The following is a 25,312-nucleotide window of genomic DNA, read 5'->3' on the forward strand; positions in this document are numbered from 1 at the left end:
AGATATGGAGGCTCCAGATCAACGACGGAGAAATGATCCGATGGATGACCAAACTCGATGGGGAAATAGGCTGAGTCATATGAGATTTGAAGTTCGACATGACTGATGAGTTGGCAAAGGAATCAATTTCGCGGGAAATCTTGGAGCAATGGAAATAACGACCGTTCAAAGAGAACTGACATCAATTCGTGAGGAAACAGGTGGCCACCTTTCTGTGAAGCGTTACACAGTGATGATGACACAGAGCAGGGGAATTCCAGTAGACAGAGGCAAGAGATCCAGAGAGCTAGGAAGTGGAGACGAACAGTCAAGGAGTAGATTGGCTTTAAGCCATGAACAGACAGAGATTAAAGAGGGCAGAGAAAGAGAGAAACAGAAAGCTGAGAAGCAAGAGAGAAGAAAATTGCAGAGAACAGAGAAGCTAAGCTGACCTGCAGAGCAAAGGCAGCATCGAGCAAACAGAGGCAGAGAGAGTCTGAGAGTCTGTGAACTCCAGAGAAGGCTTGAGAGGTTCAAGCAAATATTCTGTGTATACCTGTCAGGTATTCAATGCCAAATTGGACTCATACCACTGAGACCAGTTGAGGTCGAGATTCAGTAAGGGGAGTTTATGTACTCTAGAGACTTGGGGGATCCAAGTACAATCCTACTGATCATCATCTATTAAGTGAGACTCAAATTGAGCTCCTTATTGTAAAAAATCTGCTTTAGGACACAATATAAAGGCCACCACTGAAGGCTGGACCAAGGGACGTAGCCCGGGAGGATTGGGTGAACTCCTTGTTAAACTTGTTGTGTTTATGTGTTTGCTTACTGTGTTTCTCTTACTGTTTCAATGTCTGTGTATTTCGCAATCTTATCGATCCGTTGCATAAAATAACATAGGCACACCCCCAGCACATGAGTCTGTAATACCTTCATTAATTCTGTGAGGTCATTTATGGGTGATTTCAGATCACATGTGCATGACCGTTTGAGGAAGACTTCTGTTTGTTTTGGCTCCTTTTCTCTCCTTCCCTGTAACTTGTTTTTTGTGCTCTTGTAGCAATTCAAATCCTCCTGTAGCACTTGTAAACACCACTTGTAGTAGTTCGGTAGCACCCTATAACTACTGCAGAGATGAGATTGGCAGTGTGGGAATAACTACTACCGATGATGATATGGTGAGCCTCGCTCTCCTTGGTCTTCCAAAGAGTTGGAATAACTATCAGGACTTTGTGAATGGAAGGGAGAAACTGCCAGATTTGGAATGACTATGGTCGGATCTTATGCAGGAGGTGATCAGGAGGAGCACACAAGATGGTTCTTCATCCAAGAATGATGATGAATAAAATCTGGATTTAGAAAGTAAGGCAAGGAAAGAGACAGGGAAGGCTTCCCATTTCATATGGAATTCTTCTCATGGAGGGAAGAAGGGTGACATGTCTAAAGTAAGATGCTAAAATTGTCACAAGGTGGGACATTATGCGACTAATTTCCCATCGAAGAAGTCCAAGAAGGGATCCCCAGAAGGATCGGAAGGTGAGGCATTAGCCTCTTAGTTCGAAATGGACTTTACCCTCATTGCATGCATGGTATCATCAATGATGGGTTGTGTCTGGTATCTTGACAGTGGAGCCTCATTCCACATGACCGGTGATAAAAAATTATTCAATGCCTCAGAGGAGAAAGACCTCAAGATGCGAATAGAGATGGGTGACGATGGAAGGCATAGTGTTTCAGGAGTGGGCATGATTACTTTTCAGAGGGAGCATGAAGCTCCTATCACCTTGAAAGATGTGATGTATGTGCCTGGATTGAAGAAGAACTTGGTATTGGTTGTGGTGTTGGAGGACAAAGGCTAAGATGTTGTATTCAGTAAAGGAAAGGCATTCCTAAGACACATAGCCAAGGGTCAGACCAATAGGATAGGGATTCTGGTGAAGAATCTCTATAAACTAGAGGTAGATGATTGTGCAGCATTGAGTACGAAAGCAGAATTGGTGCAAAGCCAAGACATTGGTGAGTTGTGGCATAGGCGGTTGGGCCATTTGCATGATGGGACTTTGAAGATAATGCAGCAGATATCTATAGGACTTCCCAAAGGTAAAATTGAGCAAGTTGACACATGCAAAGGTTGTACCTTGGGAAAGTACACCAAGTCTTCCTTTCATGATCGAGACAATCAAGCAGAGGCTACCTTAGAGTGAGTTCATACTGATTTGTGTGGACCATTCTCGACAGAATCCACAGTGAAGCAAATGTATTATGTGATTTTCATTGATCACTATTCTCATAAATGATGGATTTATTTCATGCAGAAGAAGGACCAAACTTTCACAAAGTTTTGTGAGTTCAAAGCTTTGGTCGAGAAAGAGTCAGGGAAGAAGATCAAGGCCTCGAGAAGTGACAACGGTGGAGAATATGTTTCTCAAGAGTTTAAGGACTTCTGTGTAGCATAAGGAATTAAACGAGAGTTGACGACACCTCATAACCCACAACGGAATGGGGTGGTCGAGAGGAAGAACAGAACTATTGTAGGGGTAGCACGGGCAATGCTGCATGACCAAGGCCTACCACTTCACTTGTGGGTTGAGGCATGCAACACAATGGTCTATTTGCAGAATAGAAACCCGCATCGCATACTTGTGATGAAGACACCAGAGGAAGCTTTCTCCGGTAAGAGACCAGATGTGGGTCACTTCAGGATCTTTGGCTCATCGATATATTGTCATGTGATAAAGGATGCACGGAAGAAGCTTGAGCCGACAGTAGAGTTGGGGATATTTGTGGGGTACACTGATACACCTCACAACTATCGGGTGTACTTGCCTACCAGTCGAAGGACAGTGGTTCGCAGAGATCTCAAGTTTGATGAGTAGAAGGCCATGTGAGTTTCCCTTGAGAGGGAGCTCCAATTATAGGCTATGGAGGAACTATTGGTTCCTAAGGAGGAGGAGCCTCAAACTGATGCGGAGAAGCCGCATGCAGAGGTTCCAAGAGTGGAGACATCCACTCAAGCAGAGTCTTTCAGAGATGGACGGAAGTGCACAAACGACGCTGACAGATTGTTGGAGGATGCGAGAGAGAATGTGGGAGCATCATCTTCTCAGCGCAGATAGAGGAGGTCACCTGAGAGGTACACTGGATATATGCCCCTTGCTGGGGAATGTGTTGAGACCGAACCATCTTCCTTTGAAGAAGCAATGCAGCAACCGATTTTGGTTGATGCTATGGTGGAGGAGTATGACTCCATAGTTCGTAACAGTGTTTCGGACGTGGTTTCGAGACCGGATAACAAGTCAATTGTCAATTCCCGTTGTCTTTACAAGGTAAATCAAGTTGTTGATGGAAGTGTGGAGAAGCATACGACAAGATTTTTTTGCCTGTGGCTTTTCACAGGTTGAGAGGATCATGTTGCCGCAGTATATTTCGACAGAGGAGAAAGATGCTGACATTTTGACAAAGGCATTGTCAAAGTGTAAATTCGAGTTCCATAGAGACAAGATCGGGGTGGCAGATAATCCCTTTCTTGTTGAGAGGGAGTGTTGAAATATGGCAGCAAGAATATTCCAATTTAATTTGTCCTCGAATTAAATTGTGAATTAAACTTGAATTTAGTCTTAACAGCTACTTGGAAATAATTAATTAATTTATTTTTAATTAATTAGTTGGAGAAATTCAAGTTAGAAGTATTTCTAAATTCATGCAAGAGTTATCCCTTGAATTAAGGAGATAAGATTGAGTTATATTTGAGTTGTAATTAGTTAACTCAGTTTACTGAGTTAAGTCCAGTTAAATTAGTTCCAAACTATTTGAGGAACTAATAGTGAGTTAATAGTTAGCTGATGCATTAATGCACTCAACTAGTGCTACTCCAGTTAACTGAAGATTCCCTCATTAGAAACTCATGCATGTCTGTTCTGAGAAAGACCCAGTTGAGATAAATGTTCAAGGACAGTGTACTATCAGTTGCATGTGTTTTCTCATGGAGAAAACTCATGCATGCAGTCAAGGGTTTATCCTTGAGGATTGCGTAGTTTTGGAGGATTGGTTTTCCACTTGGTAATAAGCTAATCATCCAAAAGGAACAACGCAAGGAAATAGGAGCTTGGAGGGCGGAGAGGAAGGCTGGAGAGAAGCCAAGATTGCTTGTGATCATCTGTGAGGATTGTACTGAGAGCTGGCTAGCTGTGAGAGCTAAGGCTTTGTATAGTTCCTATGTATTTCCACCTTGTATGATAATACAATAGTGTGGGACTTTTAGCTGAGGCTTTCCCCAAAGTATTTTCATGTGTCTTGTGCCATTGATTCTTCCTCTTCTAGTTATATTGTTTAGTTCGATCTTTAAGCTTCGGTAAATTGATAGCAAAAGTAGGTTATAGTATTCTTCTTTGATTAATATTGCATTATCAGGTTAACCTATATAGAAATTTTGTACACAAATGGAATAGAGCCTTGTACTTTTATTCCCTTTTGTGTTAATGGCTTAGAGTGCTTTGGTGACTTGGTTGTTGAACGAATTTCCTTTTTTAACCATTTCCCCCACTCCTCGTAATCATCACCCCACTTAATTTGACTTTTCCATGTTGCATGGGTGGTTGGGTGAACTGTGATTTACTAATTGAAGGTGGCCAAGTCTACTAGCCATCTCTAGCCCATAAAAACTCCATCCTCTATCATTAAACACATTTTTTTACCATTAGGTGCATAGGGAAGAGGTGAGTGGTGTCATACCTGAGCCTACATGTGATGACGAAGTGATGGAGATGAATGAAGGCTTCTGCTGAGCTGATGATTGATTAACTCACCCCTAGAGGTGCTAACTTTCCATTTTTACTTATACACGAATCTTCACAACATGATTATTTAGTCGACTGATGAAATTTTTCTTCCATGCAGGCCTCCTTCCATTGTTTGATCTATTGTTGTTGGAGTGGATAGATGACCTTACATCTTCTCTTCAGGGATGGTGTGACCTTTATAAGCTTCAGGAATGGCCTCATGATGCCTCAGGGTGGTTGGATCTTCTACTCTAGAGTTGTAAAAAAATCTAGTTCAAGATCTTGTTGGAACTGTGCAATTTGCTACAGGATTGATCTCCTTCCTATAGCAATCACTTAGTTCCCCCTCAAGACCTCATATTTCATTCAAGGATTAGGACAAATCATAGTGGGTCTAGGGACATTATTAGAATCATCATAGGGTGGTGAAGGTGGTGAAAAAGGTGAAGGAAGAGTCCTTTTTCTATGTTTTTTTTTTTATGTATATAAAAAGTGGAATTTTGAGGATGAATTTGGTTGAATGGGGTGGATGAGTGATGAAGGAACCTTGGTGGAACTCTCTTAACATTTTCCAAGGAGAACATGACCTTTTGGCCCTCTTTCCAAGTGGATCTCCCTCCTTTAGCATTTTAGGTCGCTCCTGGAGCAATTCAGGTTACTCCTGTAGCAATGCAAGAAGGAGGCATAACATGTTTCAATTGCTTACTAGATGATGGAGAGAGGTAGGGAGGTGGATGAATGGTGATGATAATGCACTGGATGGCTGGAAAAAATGGAGAAATGGGTTGTGCACTCTGTCCTGTAACCATTCTCCCTTTTACTATCGAGGGTCCTGCAAAAAAAGAAATGTTAGCATAATTAATGTAAGGACTCCTTTCTTTTATAGTTTTTGAGACATGCAAATTGCCTCTAGATAGGTTTTCAACCTCCATGACTACCCTAGGCACATCATAGGAGGTTTTCACTCAAGGATATTGTTATTATTATTATTATTATTATTATTATATATACATATACATATACATATACATTTACATATACATATCCATATACATATACATATACATATACATATACATGTATATATATTCTGTTATTTTTTTTCTCTTGGGTTGCCTCAGGGAGGTTTTCAACCCAAGAGTTGGCCTCAGATGCCTCATGGAGGTTTTCATCTAGGCCTCTTTATTTTTTTTTTAATTTTCTTTTAGAAGCTTGATGGACTGAGGGTTATGAGCCTCCCAATCACATTCAATTCCTTGTTGATTGAACTAATAAACTCTTCCTTAGATAGAGGTATTTTGTACAACTTCAACCTATAACCATTAACAAGAAAGGGAATGCCTTCCTCATCAATTGTTCTAATTTGGATAGACCCATTCTCATAAAATATTTTAACCATATAAGGGCCCAAAAATCTTGTCATTAATTTTCCCTTAAAATCCTCAAATGTGGAACCATAAAACAAGGCCCAATCACCTTCTTGAAAATAATTCTCCCTAATATGTTTGTCATGTCAAAGTTTCCTCTGTAGTTGGATTACCTTAGCATGTAGGAGAGCTTGCAACCTGAATTCATCTAAACCATTGAGTTGAAGCAACCTCTCTTGCTATGATGCAGTGAGGTCCAAGTATAAATAAGTTTCCATCCTTAAGGTATTGTAATAAAATTCAATGGACAGTAGGGCCTTCTTCCCATAGACTATTTCAAATGGAGTAAATATAGTGATGGTCTTCCAAGTCATGTTGTAGGCCCAAGTGGCTTCTACAAGTCTATCTTCCCAATCATTTTTGTTGTTGCTAACAACCTTGCTCAGGATGTTCTCCAATGCTTTGTTTGTGACCTCCGTGTTCCCATTTTCCTTGGGGTGATAGGACATGGATGTCATGTGCTTGATGTGGTGCTGCTTCATGAGATATTATATCATATTTGTTGTGAATTATGTTCCTTGATCAGTGACTAACTCTCTTGGAAAACAAAACTTGTAGAAGATATTCTCCCTTAGGGACTCAACCACCTTCTGCTTAGTTGTATCCTTAACTGACTTTATTTCAGCCCATTTAGTCAAGTAATCAATGAACACAATTATATACTTCTTATGTTACAATGGGGATCAATGAGCCCAATGAAGTCTATGCCCCATTTCTCAAATGGCTCTAGAGTCACTTGAGGTTGTAAGGGAATTTCATCCTTATGTGCAGGCTTACTCATCCTTTGGAACTGATCACATTTGGTGGTCTAACTTATTGCATCTTGGTGTAGAGGGGGTGAGTACTAACCTTCTTGTAGAACCTTGAATAATTTTCTCTTAGCAACAAAATGGCCTCCACAAGGTCCATCATGGAATGCTGAGAGGATGTCAAAGGCATCCTCTTCCCTCACACATCTCCTCAATATTTGATCTGGCCCCATTTTGAAAAAATTTCCCCCAATCCAAGTGAATCAGGAAATTTTCCTAACAATATTTCTTTTCTCCTTGGAGGATAGATTAGGAGGGAACCTCCTAGCAACCAAGTAGTTGGCTATATCAGAAAACCAAGGAGAGAGCACCGAGTTGGAAAAGAGTTGTTCATCTAGGAGATGGTCATATACCATTTCTTCCTTTTCTGCATGAAAGTTTAGTCTTGACAAGAAATCTGAAACCACATTCTCTTTTCCTAGTTTTTCAATAATAGTCAAACTGAATTTATACAATAACAACAACCATCTAATTATCCTAGAATTGACATCAGGTTTATTCACTAAATACTTAATGGCTTCATGATCAGTGTGAAAAAAAGTTTGATAAAAAATGATGTAATTCCTAAACTTGTTCAAAGAATGTACCACAACCAAGAGTTCTTTTTCAGTGACTGTGTAATTTAACTCAACTTTAGAGAGGTTCTTACTGATGAAATAGACAACATAAGGAAACTTGTCTTCCACCTATCCTAAAGAAATCCCTACAGCTTTATGTGATGCATCTGTGTGTATATGGAAAGGTAATGCCCAGTTAGGGCCTCTAAGGATGGGTACAATGGTCAACTTTTCTTTTAGCACTTCGAAGGCCTCTTGACAATTATTTGTCCAAAAAAATTCTAAATCTTTAGCCAGTAGTCCAAACAAAGGTGAAGCCAGATTACTAAAGTCTTTAATGAGCCTTCTATAATACCCAACTAATCTAAGGAATCTCTGGACATCTCTTTGTATTTGAGGGATATGGATGCTTTTAAGGATGGAAATTTTGTTGGGGTCAACCTGTATCCCTTCCTTGGATATGGAATGGCCAAGGAAAGTCTCTGCATTCATCAGAAATTCACATTTCTCAGGACCCAATGAAAGATTCAATTCAATGCATTTCTTTAAGAATTTGCACATTATTATTAGAAAGAGCTTCTTGGAAGTCACATCCATAAGGAGTGAAGTCATCCATGTATATCTCAACAGTGTCATGAACAAGTTTAGAAAATATACTTAGAACTGCCCTCTAGAAGGTAGCAAGGGCATTGCACAGACCAAATGGAAGGACCCTATAAGTAAAGGTACCCCAAGGACATGTGAATGTGGTCTTATCCTGGTCTTTAGGGCTGATCTATATTTGAGGTTACACACTAAATCCATTGATGAAGGAGAAGAATTTATTCCCTGTAAGGCCATCTAGGACTTGGTCAATGAAGGGAAAATGGAAATGGTCCTTCTTTGTAACCTTATTAAGTTCTCAATAGTCAACACAGATTCTCCACTTCCTATTTTTATTGGGGACTAAAATGAGAGGGGACACCCACTCACTATCTAAAATGGGGTATATGTACCTTGCATCCAATATCTTTTGTAATTCCTCTTTCACAATGTCCTTAAGAGTTGGGTCCATCATTCTCCCAGGTTGGAACACTGGCTTGCATCCCTCTTTGATGTAAATATGATGAGTAAAAAATGAGGGATGCACACCCTTAATCTCCTTATAATCCCAAGCAAAAGCATCTAGGTGTTGCCTCGGAACACTGCATAATTCTTCTTCCTTCTCAGCTGAGAGAGAGGGGTTGATATTTAAAGTTCTAGATGGGATAACTTCCACAAACTTGGCATGTTTTGGGCCAGAGTCAGTACAACAAAAATCAGTCCAAGGACTACTTCTGAGTTCCTTTATTAGTTCATCAATTGGCATGGCAGTGGGAGGCTGATTTTGTAAGATATGGTTAATAAGGTAATCTTCATCAAGTTTCCCTCCTATAATAATGTCCAATGTGCAGACTAGGTAGGGGATGTCTGATAAAATTCTTCCTCTTCCTCATCATCTAACCACAAGGGCATATCATTCTCAATAGAAGGTTGAGCAAGAGGATACAACACAAGATGTTTTGATAGGTTCCCATTCCTAATGGTCATGTTCCCAGCCCCGCAGCTAATGTATGCATCAACAGTGGCCAACCAAGGTCTTCCTAGGATGAGAGGATAACCATTAAACCTAGTTTTGGGATGGAGGATGAGGAAATTAGTTTGGTACTCCAAATATTCAATGGATACCATTACACATTAAATAACTCCCTCAGGAGCTACTGTGGATCTATTTACAAGTTGCATTATTGTAGTGGTTTTCCTCAAGGTCCCTTAGAGGTTTATCTTGAGAATGGCTTCCCTATTCATCACATTACTTGCAACCCCAGGGTCAATCAACGTATCAGGGACCATAATTCCATCGATGTGCACATCCACTAATGGGATACTAGGATACAAGTACTTTGGGGAGATTACCCTTCCAAGCATAAGATCAGATAGTTTTCCAACAACATTAATAGTGGGGATACATTATCTTCGTCTCCAAGGCCTTTTGAAACATTCTTCCTTGATAATCTTGTTATAAATGGGAACATCCTTGATGGCCCAGAGAAGGGGTATTTTGACACACAAGTTCTTCAATTCTCCCAAAAGTTCAACCTCTTATGGGGTGTGCTGTTTAGGGTGGACCAACCTTTCAGGATAAGGGGGTGCATTGACTTGAGGGTCACTCTCTTATTTCTCCTATTCAAGCTCTCTAGGTGGAGAAGGTGGGTGATTATCTAGAAGCACCATCCCAGACTGAAGGTTGATATCTTGGATTTCCACAACATAAGCAGGATAAGATGTCTCCACACTATAAACTTATTATGCATGCTTATTGTTTGAGCTTGGATTAGGTTGAAGATGAATTTGAGGTTGCTTAGGTGGGTTATGGTGAGGGAGTTTTGGTTGAGGTTGAGGTGGAGGCAATAAATCAGGAGGTGGGTTGTTTGGGGCCTCCACCCTCGTGAGAGGGTGCCGCATTGGGAAGATTGAGGTGGATATGGCTAGAAAGGAGGGTTAATAGGTTGAGGAGGGTATTAAGAAGCATAAGGCAAAGGAGGAGGTGTGGGCCATGATGGATGAGTGGAAGGGTACCAAGGCTGGAAAGGTGCATTCTGATTTGGATTGTAATGAGGATAGTGCGCACCTTGCATGCCCTATTGATATGGCCGAGGGACTTGAGGCCTACTTTGGTTAATGAAGCATAGTTGCTCTAAACCACCTTCCGGCCCTTGGTATACAACCTTCAGACCTGGTAGAGAGGTATATTTGTCTTTTGCATGGTTTTCTTCACAAACATAACATACTTTTATGACATTCAATGGGAACTCATTCCTGGGGTGTATCTTAGTGCATCTAGGGCAGAAGATAGCTAGTAACCTCTCTGGTTCCTCTTGCTTCGTTTTAATTTGCATAGTATCCATTTATAGGGAAAATTTATGCAACATTTCCCTCTTAAAATCCTCCAACATACTTCCTATATCATGTTTGATGGTTTTTGTATAGGGAGATGAACAAACCAAACCTTGGCTAGACCTACCCTTTTTCCTAGCAACCTTAGAGTGTTTCCTGAATACATTTTTTATGTCATCATAAGGCAATTGGTAGATATATCCTCCAAACAACATGTTGAGGGTTTCCATCACATCTTCCCTCATCCCTTGGAGAGGAAATAGCTTGAGTGACTCAAGGTCAAGGGTACAGTTAGCTCTCCTATAATTGAGTTGGAATATTTCCTCATATTCCTCTAAGGATTCATCACGTCCAAGGGTCATCCTAAATATTTCCTCCTTTTTTTATTTGGACCTACAATAATCCATATATTTTTCATTGAAGGCTTGTTGCATTTGGGCCCAGGTAGTGATGCTTCCTCTAGGTAAACTCATAAACCAGCGCAAGGTTGCATCTTTGAGGGTAGATGGGAATTCTTTTAAGCTTCGTTTCATATGAGGCATAGTCATAGGTCCTACAAATGACAAAAAAATCAAACATGAAGGTGTCAGGATCCTCAGAGGTTAGGCCATGGAAGTGTAGAAGGGAAACATGTACTATATTCTTCATTCTGGCCTCCCCATTGGTTTCTCTGATAGGGAAAATCTCATTTTCTCTATTTTCAACCATGGTTTGGTTAGGTGAGATTTGTTCTTCTTCCCCTATGGGGTCCTAAAAATTTCAAGGTTGGTTTCTTATAGGTCTTTTAACTCCTCTATAATCAAAGAGGGAAGTTCACAGTCACCAAAGAAGAATTAAGGTTCACTATATGAAGGGGTGGGGGTTTTGGTAAGAATTTCCCTTGACTATCCCTACTCCTACAAGGAATGAAAGAACTAACTCTACTTTTTTAAATTCTTTTTCTCTCTTTTTTTAAAGCTTTCAAATCAATAATACTAATGCAAAGAAAAAAAAGCAACTTCTAAGTAGAAACAACCCCTACTTGAACACCTCCCCAAAAACAACGCCAAAAAGTGATGAGCCCTGGCATTGCACCAACGATGTCACAACTCCTAAGGCTTCTCAACTTAAATTATCAACCCAAGGTTCATACAAACTTAGAGGTGAAAATTCTATATGCACAATAGGTTAGGTTCTACTCATGTCACCCTCACTCATTAGATCAGATCAAGGTATTCATAGAGCACTCCTTCAACTAACTGAAAAGAGAATTTCTTATGAAAGCATATCATTATTGCAAGGAGATGAACATGCTTCTAACTACATAAATAAAAATGTCATCCATTAAATGTAAATGCTAATTGAAATTGCATGAAAGGGAGAGGCTAGTCTAGTTGTAGAAGTAAAATACGCTACTCTAGTTGCACACTTGATCAAATCAATTTCCTATTTGCATGAAGCATTTATCTATTTTCAACTTGCTTAAAAATGAGGAATTAAATTTTCAACACGGCTATGGAAAAAATGCTTAGTCTAATTCTATTTGTTATTTTATGTTTGTAGCGAGGAAGATGGGCTTGGATAAGTCTTAGAGTCATCCTTAATCATGAAATCAAAGCTTGGGGGCCATTATTCAACTTCAAAGTGAAAGAGTCAAAATCTAGAGCAAATCTTGTTGAAGTAAGCAATGTTATAGGACAATTACAGAAGTGATACACGAGGTCTGTTTTTCTACAGGAGGTGGTCTGAGAGATTTTTTAGGACAAGAATGGTATCTTAGAGGTGAATGAAGGTGGATGAAGGTGAATTAAGTGAATGAAGGGTTTGGGATCCCCTTATCCAAGCTTATTACCCCTCAGAGGCCTATCTTGCACGAAATTTCATGCCCACGATGTCCTTCATATTCCTTGGAAGAGTGATCTCAATGGCAGAGTTTGGAAGCAACATGAAGTGTCCAAGAGAGATATGGAATGGTATAGATGGATGTGGACGAGTGTGCCCACCCCTGTAAGTCAAGAACAATACCTATAGACTAATCAAACACAGGCATCAAATGATCAATATCACAACAAAATAAATTAACATGGAGAGGATGAGTTGATTTTTTTTAAAATGTACTCTACCCTACAACACAACTCTAATTTCCAGTTCAATGCTACTAACTTGTAAGTTGCAAAAACCAACCATGCAGAAGGATTACAATCCAAAATTTAACAATTTCCAAGAAATCGTAAACAAATATTTTTTGGTTGTTGTTATAGATCTTCCAACCACTCTTCTCATAAGAGAGGTGATAGGAAAACCTGCAACTACAAGTTTTGTGATAAAATTCCTACTTAAACAAGAAAAAAATTGCAATGACTTGAGCAAGAACAAGGAAAGAATACAAGAGAGGAACTAAAGCCTCTGGGTTGGGCCTAAACCCAAGGGTTTCAACCCTCTAAAACTAACTTGGATGCAGGCTAATAGTGAATTTCTCATTAACAGAAAATAACAGTCACATACATCATATGGAAGATGAAAATAATAGTATCAAGCATGAGGCTCTCAGTAGCTACTCCTATCTTCCACAAAAAAATTAAATCCTAATGAGCCTTTAGAATTTTTTATCTATACAAAAGGTAGTTGAGGGTAGCTCCCTTGAAAAGAGGAGTGATTCCCTCCAAAACCTTGAGATTGGTGAATTTGGTTCCCTTGGATCTTCATGTGCACTTAAGTTCCTCGGTTGCTAGTGAATTCAAGCTGTTGGTGAGGAATATTTGATCTCAAGATGAGTTGGAGAGTTAATGCAGTGGACATGCACCCCTATATTCTCTCGAAATGTCTCCAATCAGACCCTGCATAATATATCCAAAAATTATTCTTTTGCCTGCATGTTAATCACATTAGGCCATGAAATATGACAAAAACCCTTTAATCTTCCTACTAAGCATATTATGGTTACAAATTGCAAATTAATGTGAGAAAAGGAGAGTTTTAAGGGCTAGAGGATAGCACAATGGGCCTCAAAATATACCTATAGATGGGACCCATCAATGCAAATCAAAGGTCTCGACATGATGTGCTTTGTTATATAGTTAACTAAACTTTACAATCTTGAACAAACAATCTCAAAGGTTTTAAGACTGCTTTGAAGTGGCTGTGGGAGTGTGGGATATTCCTTCTTAGTTTTGTTAAGGGAGATCACCCCTAGACCTTGAGATATTTAATTTTTGGGATGGGGTGGCAACAATGGAGTGGGAGAAAATAAAGGGGTTCTATAGTTTCTTGCTATTGTATTGATCATCTCTAGATAAAATAAACTAGCAATTGCACCTAAAGGTGCAAAGGTACACCGAAGGAATATAATATTTGGTATGTTCATCTCACCATGAATAGAGTCCACTGCTCCGGGCCATGTTCAAGGTTCTTGAATACTTTAGCTCAAATAATGATCATTTAAATTCTTCAAATCTAATAAGGATAGCAAGGTTATGAAAGAACCTTGAAACCCAAAGGTGTAATAAATATAAAATAAAATTTTCAACCCAATGATGTACTACATATATGATAAAAAGCTATTTCTCAACCCAAAGGTGCAAGAGTGCTTCTCATATATAACCATACATTTTCACACTAACATCACCACCCACTACTTTATGTTTGACATCCACGGTTCCATTTTTATTCATGAGTTTAATTGTTGCTTTGAGAAAAAAAGGTGCAAGAGTGCTTCTCATATATAACCTTACATTTTCATACTAAGATCACCACCCACTGCTTTACATTTGACGTCCAGGGTTCCATTATTATTCATGAGTTTATTTGTTGCTTTGATGGCTGAAATAACATAGTATGTTATAAATATGCTATGGAAATGATAAATTTCTTGGACCCATTCGTAACCTAAACACAACTAAAGTTTCAAAGTTTTATCTTTGTCCCTTGGCATCACATTTGGATGGTTATCATTGCTAATTTTTATGATTACATAATACACTTAGAATCAAAAAAAATTGTCCTACATTTGGCATCATACAATTCTATTATAATGCTCCCTGAATGCTAGATTTTCTGCATTATCTCACACAATTGTACTATCAGTTATGAGTATTGTTATTTCTTGAGTTAATATAAAGCTTGATAGTGTTATATTTGCTATGGTAACACTTTGTATCCTAGTCTTTTATTGCTTATTATTGGATCAATGCAAATATTGGCATTATAATATTTTTAATAGATCTATTGGTGAATTTTAGAGTGTTATCCATGATCTATTTGTTAAGCAAGTCAAATAATTGGAAAATATATGGTCAACGCCAACTGCCAAGGGAAGCAGGATAATTTAGCTATCAATGGTGAAATGACTCCCTATTAAAGCATCTATCAATGAAAAGAGAAGATAGCGTGCGATCTACTCTTGGTTTAATCATTCCAAAGCCCACCATAAAGCAACCTTGGCATAATACATATTTTCCACATTGTACTGCAAAGTGACATGTTTTTTATTTTTTATAGACTACATGTGTTAGACACGCAAGGGATGGATGCCATGTGACAACTCCCCTTCTCTAGGTGTCATTGCATTCTAAGTCCCCACAACATTTTCTAGAGTCATGGATTAATTCATCAAATTATCCCACTGAGTGTTTCTAGGTGTGATTCTAACTACACGTGATGGTTGGTAGCATTCTAACTGTGCAACATTATATCCTTGTCCGTGTTGAGAAACCTAGTATTTTGTTGTTGTTTGAACTCTTGGTAGATTCATTCTAAAGCAAAACTTCATCATGATCAAGCCCGACAACATGAAACATGGATTGATGGGATAAATTATATCTAGGTTTGAGAAGAAGGGATTTATTTTCAAAGATCTAAAGTTGGTGGTTGCAGAGAGATCATTTATGAAGAAACACTACAAGGATTTGTATTCAAAACCCTTTCTTCTTGGATTGGCAGAGACATAATTTTCGACCCTATTGTAGCTATGGTTTGGTAAGGGAAAGGTGTTGTTGCAACTGGTAGGAAAATTATCGGAGCTAAAAATCCTACAACACCTAAACCTGAAACTATTAGAGGAAAATTTTCTGTAGAGATTGGAAGGAACATTATCCATGGAAGTGACACAATTGAGAGTGAAAAGAAGGAAATAACACTTCGGTTTCCTAAAGGTGTGGTGGATTGGTAGAGTAGCTTGCATTCTTAGGTTTATAAGATATTAATAATGAAATTCCCGAGTCCAGCCAATTTGACCCAATTTTTTTATTATGTCATTTCCAAGCAACGTTGGTTTGTTTCAAGGCTAATATGAGTAGACTTTCAAAGTCATTGTCAAACTCATCAAGTAGTAATTAAATTTGCAGAGTCTCATACCAGAGGTATAACAAATTAGCTGTTACTTATGAATAATGTAGCTGAAGTTACTGGGAATTTGGAAAAATGCATACATGAAACAATGATACAAGAAAATCAACTTGCATGTAACATAACTAAATGGGACTTTTCCATTTTATTAATAAGTTAAATCTAGTTGAAGATGAGATGGGTGAGATTTATAGAATCAAATTTGGTTACACTACATATTAGACTAAAGGATATTGATATCAAAAGTTAAAGTTGCCTTTGATCATATTAGGAGTTGTGATTACTAGGGTTGCTTTTCCTTTGCTTCTCTAGAATTCTTCCCTTCGGGCAGGGTATCTAAACTGTTTATAATAAGATGTTTGTGTGTATGCATTTGGATTAAGACAATGAGATTTATGTACAGGTAAGGCTTATTCATGAGGAAAGATATGAACTTGGGAACTTGGATGCAACATTGATTTTGCAGAGGCCAAAGGTGACCCCTTATAAGGAAGTTATTCAAACCAATCTTTGTGAATTGCTTGGATATGATCCTTTTGTTATTAATCTTAATCTTTGTGAATTGTCCCTAGATTATTACACATTATTTACCAAATATTTGAGATGTATATGAATGAATTCAATGTCCTTTGCCATATATGCATCCGTTTGGGTTGCGTAAGTACATGAAATCAACAAAAGATTTATTGGAATGCATAAATCACTCATCTAGACACATTAGGGGCACAACAATATGTCAAGGTAGGGAAGCTAGACTTGCTAAACTAGTAATGGGCAATCAAGTTTGAGCTTCCTGTTTTCAATAACAAAGCGGGAAAGTGTCTCTTTCACTCTCCTTGAGGGGTTGGAGGGTGTCAATTAGAGAACTAGACATAACTGGACTTTGAACTAGAAATGGATTTTAGATTGAATCATGATCTTGTACTGGCTTTGTCTTTGTTAGACTTTTTGTATAGGTGATCTGTCCTTTGAATTGGAATAGCCTTTTAGAAGCAACTCTTCCTTCTCTCCTTTTTTGGGTTTGATGGTTGAATGGTAGGAATAGGTCTCATAGAAAGAGAATGGTCACTGAACAGTCTCTACGTAGCAATTGGTAGCTAGTTTCAAGAAAGTAGGATCGCTAATACACACATACTTCTGTTTTGTGACCAACCATTGTTGGAGCTTCCATTTATCCTTGCCTCTTCTCTTCGTCTAAGACTCAAACCCTGTACAAGTCGAATGGGTTGGTGATAAGGAAAAATGGTTCACGAACCCTTTCCATGTGTCAATTTTTAACTCATCGTAGGAGGACGAAAATGGGGTTTCAGGATTGGCTGGGATGAACAACGTTTGCCCAGCCAACTCCATAGAGGGAACACCTTCGGTGTAAATATTACCATTATAATGGGATTCTACTCAAAATTAGTCCCTCTTTCTAAGGTTGTTCTTTCTATGTAGGAAGGATCATTAGTTGTTCAAGTATTAGAAGGGAAAGAGTTCTCTTTTGAATATGTAATCTTTTCATTTGATATAGGATGCTAGCTCAAAAGAAATAGATTGTTAAATCTTTCCATGTGTCCATATGGGATCATTTTGTTATTTAAAAAAATTGAGGCACAAGGTCTTACACATGGACTTTCCTATTTTCTTGATAATTGTAATAAGAACAAGTCAGTTAGGTTGTAGAATTTTCTAAATTTTAGATAATAGTTGAGAGGCTATGCTTGTGTTTATTTTGATTTCTAATTTGAAATGTCAAATATAACTTTTCTTTTTTCCTTAGAAAAAACCTAAAATATTGCTCTCTCACTACAAGCCAGGTTTTTTAATAACTTTATCATAATATACATAAATTCACTTTTGACACCATGCAACACACAACAATGAACTTTTAATATTTTCTATCTAACTTTGAAAATAAATTGAAATTAGAATAATGATATTAGGAATTACAAATTTTTCTTTGTTATTTTAATGCCCAAAAAAACCATTACATTATTTTCACTATGCTTATAGCAAGCCACTTCAACCTTGACTATAACCTAATAATCGTTCCACACCCCTCTCTTAGTTGGAAACTTGTTCCATATTGTCTCACACATATACTATTTTATCAACATGACAGAGCACATATATTTTAGATGGGAAGAGGCAGAACCAAAGAACTGTGATGTAGACATTTAACAGAGTACATATATTTTAGATGGGAAGAGGCACAAACAAAGAACTGTGATGTAGACATTAAGTGATTAGTAACTGGTTGAAGTGTGCATTGGATGAAGAAAATTAAAAAAGCAAAGACATTTATAGGTTATTGCCTATCTGACTAGAATAGACACCCTACCTATAAAAGTAGCCCACACAACTTTAAACGAATTCAAGAACTTCTTACAGCACATGGAGATTGAAAAGACGGGCACGTTCTCTTTGCAGGGGAATCAGACCTGAGTACAGCCTACCATGGAAATGGAACATGCGTGGAAAAACTGGAGACAGATTCTCTTCCGATTTTGCCTTCTCTGAAGCCAGACTAGTTTTCTCGCCAATTACTGATTTGACCTATCATGCATATCCGCATGTGAGTATCTGTCCATATCTCGACTGACAAAATTAAAATAATGGGGTGATAACAAATGGATTGGGTTGGCCCTGGTAAATATTCTACATCTTTCAATTTAGAATTGAATTTGGGCTACTGCTTGTCAATTGCCACCAGGCTATTGTAACCTATTTCTCGAAGTCCTTAACGATGCCTGTGTCAGTCACATGTGCTGAGATCTACAATCAACGGCTTCATTCAGAAGATAGAACCGTTTGGGTGATGGCCAGATAACTGTGTAAATTGTGTGAATGAACTTTAAAAGGATTATAAAGTTTTATTGGGAGAGTAATACCATATCAAGTGGGTTTATATTTGAGGATATATATTGGAAAAAAATAACATAATATATTGGGTAATATATCGAGATAAGGGTTTTTATATTGGTTGGAGCTCAAAATTAATGAAAAAGTATGAAAAGTATTAAAAATGTTAATAAAAAAATAGATACCTACAATATCTAGTGAAAGAAGGGGTTTTTTAAATAAGGAAGGTGTATTGGGTTAGTATTGGTAGGGGGTTAATTAATGTGATTTTTAGAATTGGTAGGGGGTTAATTAATGTGATTTTTAGAGATATTTTCCAATATCTAGTAAAATTAAAGGTATTGTTTAATATGTCATAAACTCACATGATATGTCAGAGATTCATTGAATAAAACCATAACATTTGTTGATTAAAGTTAATAAATTTTAATGAAATCCACAAAAACCCAGCGATCTAAGAGATTTATATTTCAAACAAAACAAAATATTAAACTTTCTCTGGAGTTACCCTCTAAAATAACACTTTCACCCTAAATCTTGATGGAAAAATTCATAATTTTGTGAAACCTTATTTCCTCAAACAACATGCTCAAACTTTCACCTTGATTTTCAGCCCTCCGACCAATTTCTGCACCAGTGGGTGACCACGTGCTTCTGCTCTTTTTATTTTTTAAAATACAAGACTGAGTTCATGTACTTGTCTGTTTGCTTAAAGGAAGAAAGCCTTACTTTATGTTGAGGACTATTCATCAATCCGTCTTTACGGTTGTTGATCTGGGCCCCACTGCCGCCGACATTTCAAGCCAAGCAAAGTGAAAAGCAGTTGACAGTTACTCTGGATGGTTTGGTTATGATATTCTATTTTAATTCTCAACGCTCTGCCCTCTGCAATTATAAATTTGGGTTTCTAGTCTTCTTTGCCTTACATTGGTTTGCCATTTTGGTTTATTTTTGTAGTTAGTATGATGCCAACTGTTAGCCTTCAATGGACCCTGGTGTCCAATGTCTGTGTGGATGTAATTGCAACTTGTTTTGTGTTGTTATTGTTGCTTTCTTTCGAGGCAGTGGTCGGTCTGGATCACACTGAGCTTGATGGGGATGATATGGAATGGCGCCCTGCTACAGCCACCTGGTATGGCAGTCCAGACGGTGATGGAAGTGATGGTATATTGTGCATTCTTTCTTATGCCATTCTACATATTTTAATTGTGTTTTGTTTTTATTTTTTTTAATTGAATTAAGTTGAGTTGGTATGGCAGTCCAGACGGTGATGGAAGTGATGGTATATTGTGCATTCTTTCTTATGCCATTTTAATTGTGTTTTGTTTTTAAATTTCTTAATTGAATTTAGTTGAGTTTAGGTCGGGTCAGTTTTAATGTTAATTTTAGATGGAAAAATATTTGCAACATCATGATTGTGTCAAATTCAGTCTAGCTTAAACATTTAGATGGAAGAACACTTTGTCTACCCTAAAAATGTGTCAAATTCAGTCAACCTTAAACATTTAGATAGAAAAATAATTTGTCTACCCTAAAAATGTTATCATTATGATTGTGCCAAACTGAGTCGAGCTTAAAAGTCTTTGAGATAATTTAATTCCTCATAAATAACTCTTGGACAACCATACTTGCCGATCTATATGCCCATTAATATCTGGGAGCTATATATTTCTGCTACTAAATTTAAGCAAAGAAATAATCCAATAATAGACATATACAACCTGGCCACACTAAATTCAAGCAAAAGCCTAATCCAGCATTAAGCATATACAGCCCCACACTTTAATGGGTTTCACATTCATTTTGATAAAATTCTAGTTGTTGTTGCAATGCAGGTGGCGCCTGCGGGTACGGCAGCCTTGTGGATCAGAAACCTCTGAGGGCGAGAGTTGGCGCTGTTAGCCCCGTTTTATTCAAAGGTGGAGAAGGATGTGGAGCGTGCTACAAGGTAATCGATGACTGCAAACACTCAGACCATGTGTTTTGTTTTGTTTTAGTATTTACTAAATTAATATTCAAACTGCAGGTTAAGTGCATGGAGAAAGGATTATGCTCTGAGAAACCTGTAACTGTGGTGATTACTGATGAATGCCCAGGAGGATACTGTGCGTTCGGTAGAACACATTTTGATTTGAGTGGAGCTGCGTTTGGTCATATGGCCACCACTGGTAAAACCCCAGCGCTTCTCAACTCTGGAGAGCTCCCAGTTCTTTACAGACGGTATAAGACACACAGACCTAACATGCGCCAATCACATTTAGTAGTTTTGATATTCTTGGATTTCAATGTTTGTTGTGATGGTATTTATTGCAGCACATTGTGCGAATATCCGGGGAAGAACATAACTTTCCACGTGACCGAAGGCTCCACGGCCTATTGGTTCTCCATACTCATCGAATACGAAGACGGAGATGGCGATGTGGGAGCCATGCATCTAAAACAGGTGTGTGTGTGTGCGCAGAACCCCTGTGATTCGAACCTCAAACGTTGATAATTCTGCTGTTAAATTCCTAACTTGAAGATGAATTAAAAACACAGGCGGAGTCAGATGCGTGGATGGAGATGAGGCATGTTTGGGGAGCCAACTGGTGTCTACTGGGAAGTGATCCACTGAAGGCACCGTTCTCTGTTCGAGTCACAACGCTGACAAGCAAACGAACGTTGTCTGCGAGGAACGTAATTCCCGAGCACTGGTATCCTAACGCCACTTACAAAGCACGCCTCAATTTCGACGACTAGCCCAGGATCTGAGCTCCCCTGTTTCCTGATAATATTTTACTGTGCAATTGGCCATTTGATTGGATTCAAGGTCTGTAAGAAAATAAGCCGAGAGCTTTTCCCACGTCTCTGAATCGTGCGCTCGTGTAGCGATGGAACTTCTGGAATCTGACCCCCCTGTAAGACGAAAAACTGTAGTTTATTTGTATGTAATGTATTATTGCTAACTGTGGCGGAGTTGGAATCATTGCCTTGGTGAACACTGATTAAATGTGTATAGAGAGGTCCCCACAATTATATGTATATCTCTCTTGTAATCGTATCACCTTTAGCATTTATATGGATTGGATTCATTGCAAGGTTGTTCAATGTATTTTACTTATAGCCCTAGCGTTGAATAATGTTGAATAAGATCTTTAAGGGAGTGAATTAGCATTATTTAAAATTATTTAGGATTTGGTTTTTTATCACATTTCAATGTTATGTTATGAGCAAGGAACTTGTAATTTTAACTTGTAATTTAAAATTTGGTAGGTAAGGTTATGTTATGGGATGTAATAAAATTTTATGTTTTAATATTAATATTATATATTTTATTCCAATAAAAATATGAGAAATTATTAAAATTAAAAAATAGGTTTATACAACATGTAAATTTGTAAATTTAATAAATATGACTATAAAGATAAAAGAAAAAATAACATTGTTCATTTAATTTATATAAGGGGAATATTTACATTAGAACTATTATCATTATTTAATACATTAGTAATATTTTATCCATTTAAAGGGAATATTACTTTCTATAATTAGAACATGAGCATTTTATTTTTTTTGGAGGGTTACTATTTTAAGGGGAATATTTATACTTTAGAAATTTTTGATTTAATCATAAAAAATATTCAAAGGTTTTCTTTCTTTTGGTGAAAATGAAAATGTAATATTTTGAATTTATAATTTTTATTGTGGGTGATAATGTCAGAGTCTGTAGGATTAGTTTATGATCAATATCAATATAATAACTATATTTGAGGATGGGAACAGGACGGGAGAAGGCGCACGAGGGTTTGGGTTAGGGTTTCAGAACCCTCTGCAGTTTACTGGACCGCGCCGGATCGCCGTTAACCTGCACTGCACAGCTGCCGTTCACCATACTTCCGTTTAACTCTCCTCAATCGCTCGAGCTGGTTGACTATTTGGGAAGGAAGGGTTACTGTATCGCGACCCCAGGTCGTCTACCCGTGACGGTTATAACTTACCTGCCCAGCTTGGTCCGTTTTACCCGGAGACCTGTCATTTTCTCCGGTTTTCTCTACTTTCTGAGGTGTACGCCATTCCGAGACGCAGCTGGCAAGATGGAGGACCTCGAAGCTGTCGATTACTCAGAAGACCCGTTGGAGGGGGTATCCATCTGGCGCTCATCCTTCTCCACATCAGAAGGTATGTTTAGCTCTGGCCTTTCCGAAAACTACTCTCTGTTTTCACTTGGGGAACAGCCAAGGACATATCCTGTAGTCCTCCCGGATGTACCACCTACTTGGCCAGCGCTCTCTACCCCCCCCCCCCCCCCACTCTCCGACAACCCTCGGTTTTGTATCCACTGTATTGAACCCTAACCCTGGTCTAGATCCCGCGGCATCTGGTACCCTTTCCCGGCCGTATACAACCCCTTCATTGCCCACGGCCTCGGCCGGTTTCGCCAGATCTCTCGGTCTTTCGTCGGGAAGTTTCACCACTGTTCCCCCGCTCTCTGGCCCCCCCCTGTCACTGGCATCGGAGACCCTTCCTCCTCGTACTGGAACCCTACACCTCTGACTGTTACTGCCCCTCCCTTGGACTGGCCTCTCAACCCTCCTCCCCCCCAAGGCCCTAAAAAGAAGTACAGGTGTTTCAAATCAAAGGCGGACGACATCTTTCTCAGACTAGAGGAGGACATTCAGTGGGGTGAGGCTATGGAATTTGCAGATCGAGTACTGGTTGGGCGCATCAGAGGTCGGAACTACACGGCAGCACGCTTGAAGACCTGGGCAGCGGAAGTTTGGGGTCAACATTTGGTGGACATCCCCTTCGTGCAAACATTTGTGAGGGGATGGTTCGCGTTGAGGTTCGCTCGTGCTGATCATACCAACTGGGTCTTGTCCTCATACTGGCACTTTGAACATGCCCCGGTGCTCCTCAAGCGATGGACCCCCCTATTCGACCCTGAGATGGAGCAGATTGGCATCGGGCCTGTATGGATTCAAATCCCAGGCCTACCACTTCAATACTGGTCAGAAGATATCTTCAGGAGGATTGGCAACGCCATTGGCTCCTACATGGACTTCGACAAATCCTACCAGCACACTGGCATGATGGCATATGCCCGGATTCTTATCAATCTGGATACCAGAGGAGGACTACAAGAGTACATTACTATACAATGGAGAGACACAGCTCGCAAGCAAATCATCGACTATGAAGGTATTCCGTATCGCTGCCGCAGATGTCATAAAGTGGGACACTTATACCGGGATTGTCCACTCCTCAGGAAAAGGACGGAAAATGTATAGGATGGAGAGATTGAGCATACTTTGAACCATTCTCCCAGGTTGAATCCGAAGAAGAATCAAGAGGAGCGAGCAAATGATGCTGGAAATCCACAAGGCACTCCTAATAATGCCGAGGCTGCAAAAGAATCTACAGCCCCCCATCCTTCATCTCCAGCTCCAGTACACTCAGCGGCTGTTCAGGAGGGCATCGCGACGACGAGTATGTTAAATTCATCCCCCTCTACTTTGCCTCCTGTTTCTTGCATATCAGTTGGCAATATATCTCACCACATTATTTGCACACCTCCTATAACAGCACATTCGACCTCTGTGATTTTCCATCCTTCTCGGGACTTTTCCCCTTCACCCTCCCTCATTTGCTCCCTCCCGCTCCCATCTCCTGTATCATCCCCTTGCCAGCCATCTCTGATTTCATCCTCCCTCGCATCCCTCTCCATCCCCTCACCTCCGGTATCTCCCCGATATTCCCTTCGATCCCGATCGAAAGATAGAGGATATGATGCCTTTGGTCTGGACTCTGAAGTCGCCCCTGTAGTTCACAAGAACTCTCGTGGTCGACCCTCTCACATTACCAAAGCTAGACATACTGCTGACGAAGAAGTCGCCCTTGGGCGACAACAAACTATTCTCAGGGCCCTTAGAGCGAAGAACGGCCCCCCCCATCACCCTTCGTGAAGATTATATCCTATAACTGCCGAGGTTTTGCTAGTTTGGCCAAAAAACTAGCTCTCAGGAGACTGCTCACCTCATCACAGCCAGACATTATATTCCTTCAAGAAACCCTCTGTTTGGCTGAACCTCTTGTTCATACTCTCAATTCATGGCTGCCCAATTGGTCCTTTCATGCACTGGATGCGTCCGGGAGATCCGGAGGTTTAGCCATTGGGATTTTTAACAAAGCAATGGAGATCAGGAATATTTGGGGTGGCAGAGGTTTCATTGGCTTAGACATTTTTACTTATTCCAATGAGATGGAGATTCGCATCATCAATGTCTATGGCCCTTGTATTGACAGAGCAAATTATTGGAGAACCTTACTGGAATCGGAATCACTTCAGGCAGATAACATTATACTTGGAGGCGATTTAAACTTCTCACTGGGATTCTGTGAGTCATGGGGGCACTTGGCGCAGGTAGACTCTTTATCCGACACTATTTCCAATCTACTGGAGGATCACCAGTGGGTGGACATCCCTTCTGCCAAAATTCAGTATACCTGGACAAACAACCGCAGTGGAGAACAAAGCTTGGCTAGAAGACTAGACAGATTCCTTATCAAGGAGACACTTCTCAACAGACTCCCCCACATTCGTCAATGGGTTGGAACTGGAGGCATATCGGACCACCGACCAATTTTTTTAGAAATGGTCGACAATAATCAAAAGATCAAGAGCCCCTTTAAAT

The 25,312-nt window shown here is 39.3% G+C and overlaps 2 protein-coding genes and 1 pseudogene across 2 annotated transcripts; all 3 read left to right on the top strand.

Moving 5' to 3' along the window:
* Positions 1 to 15,205: 15,205 nt before the first annotated feature.
* LOC149151227 (nucleoside diphosphate kinase pseudogene) lies at positions 15,206 to 15,741 on the top strand (annotated as a pseudogene).
* A 3,780-nt stretch (positions 15,742 to 19,521) lies between these two features.
* LOC149151228 (expansin-B3-like) lies at positions 19,522 to 21,722 on the top strand. Its single transcript, XM_089438779.1, has 5 exons — positions 19,522 to 19,805; positions 20,477 to 20,589; positions 20,668 to 20,861; positions 20,955 to 21,084; positions 21,180 to 21,722. The coding sequence occupies exons 1-5, from the start codon at positions 19,604 to 19,606 to the stop codon at positions 21,378 to 21,380; spliced, it is 840 nt and encodes a 279-aa protein (XP_089294905.1). The 5' UTR covers positions 19,522 to 19,603; the 3' UTR covers positions 21,381 to 21,722.
* A 1,589-nt stretch (positions 21,723 to 23,311) lies between these two features.
* Positions 23,312 to 23,908, top strand: LOC149151229 (uncharacterized). The gene has a single exon (XM_089443099.1). It carries the CDS (start codon positions 23,312 to 23,314, stop codon positions 23,906 to 23,908), a length of 597 nt encoding a protein of 198 aa, XP_089299225.1.
* The last annotated feature ends 1,404 nt before the right edge of the window (positions 23,909 to 25,312 follow it).

This window comes from Pinus tabuliformis, chromosome 9 (assembly GCF_031772625.1).
Source record: "Pinus tabuliformis cultivar Carrire ecotype Pingquan chromosome 9, CPIR1, whole genome shotgun sequence".
NCBI lineage: Eukaryota > Viridiplantae > Streptophyta > Pinopsida > Pinales > Pinaceae > Pinus > Pinus tabuliformis.

Coding starts and splice junctions, on each gene's coding strand:
- LOC149151229 (XM_089443099.1), top strand. CDS start 23,312: ATGGAATTTGCAGATCGAGTACTGGTTGGGCGCATCAGAGGTCGGAAC.
- LOC149151228 (XM_089438779.1), top strand. CDS start 19,604: ATGATGCCAACTGTTAGCCTTCAATGGACCCTGGTGTCCAATGTCTGT. Junction 20,862..20,954: donor CTCCCAGTTCTTTACAGACG/GTATAAGACACA, acceptor TATTTATTGCAG/CACATTGTGCGAATATCCGG. Junction 21,085..21,179: donor GAGCCATGCATCTAAAACAG/GTGTGTGTGTGT, acceptor TTAAAAACACAG/GCGGAGTCAGATGCGTGGAT.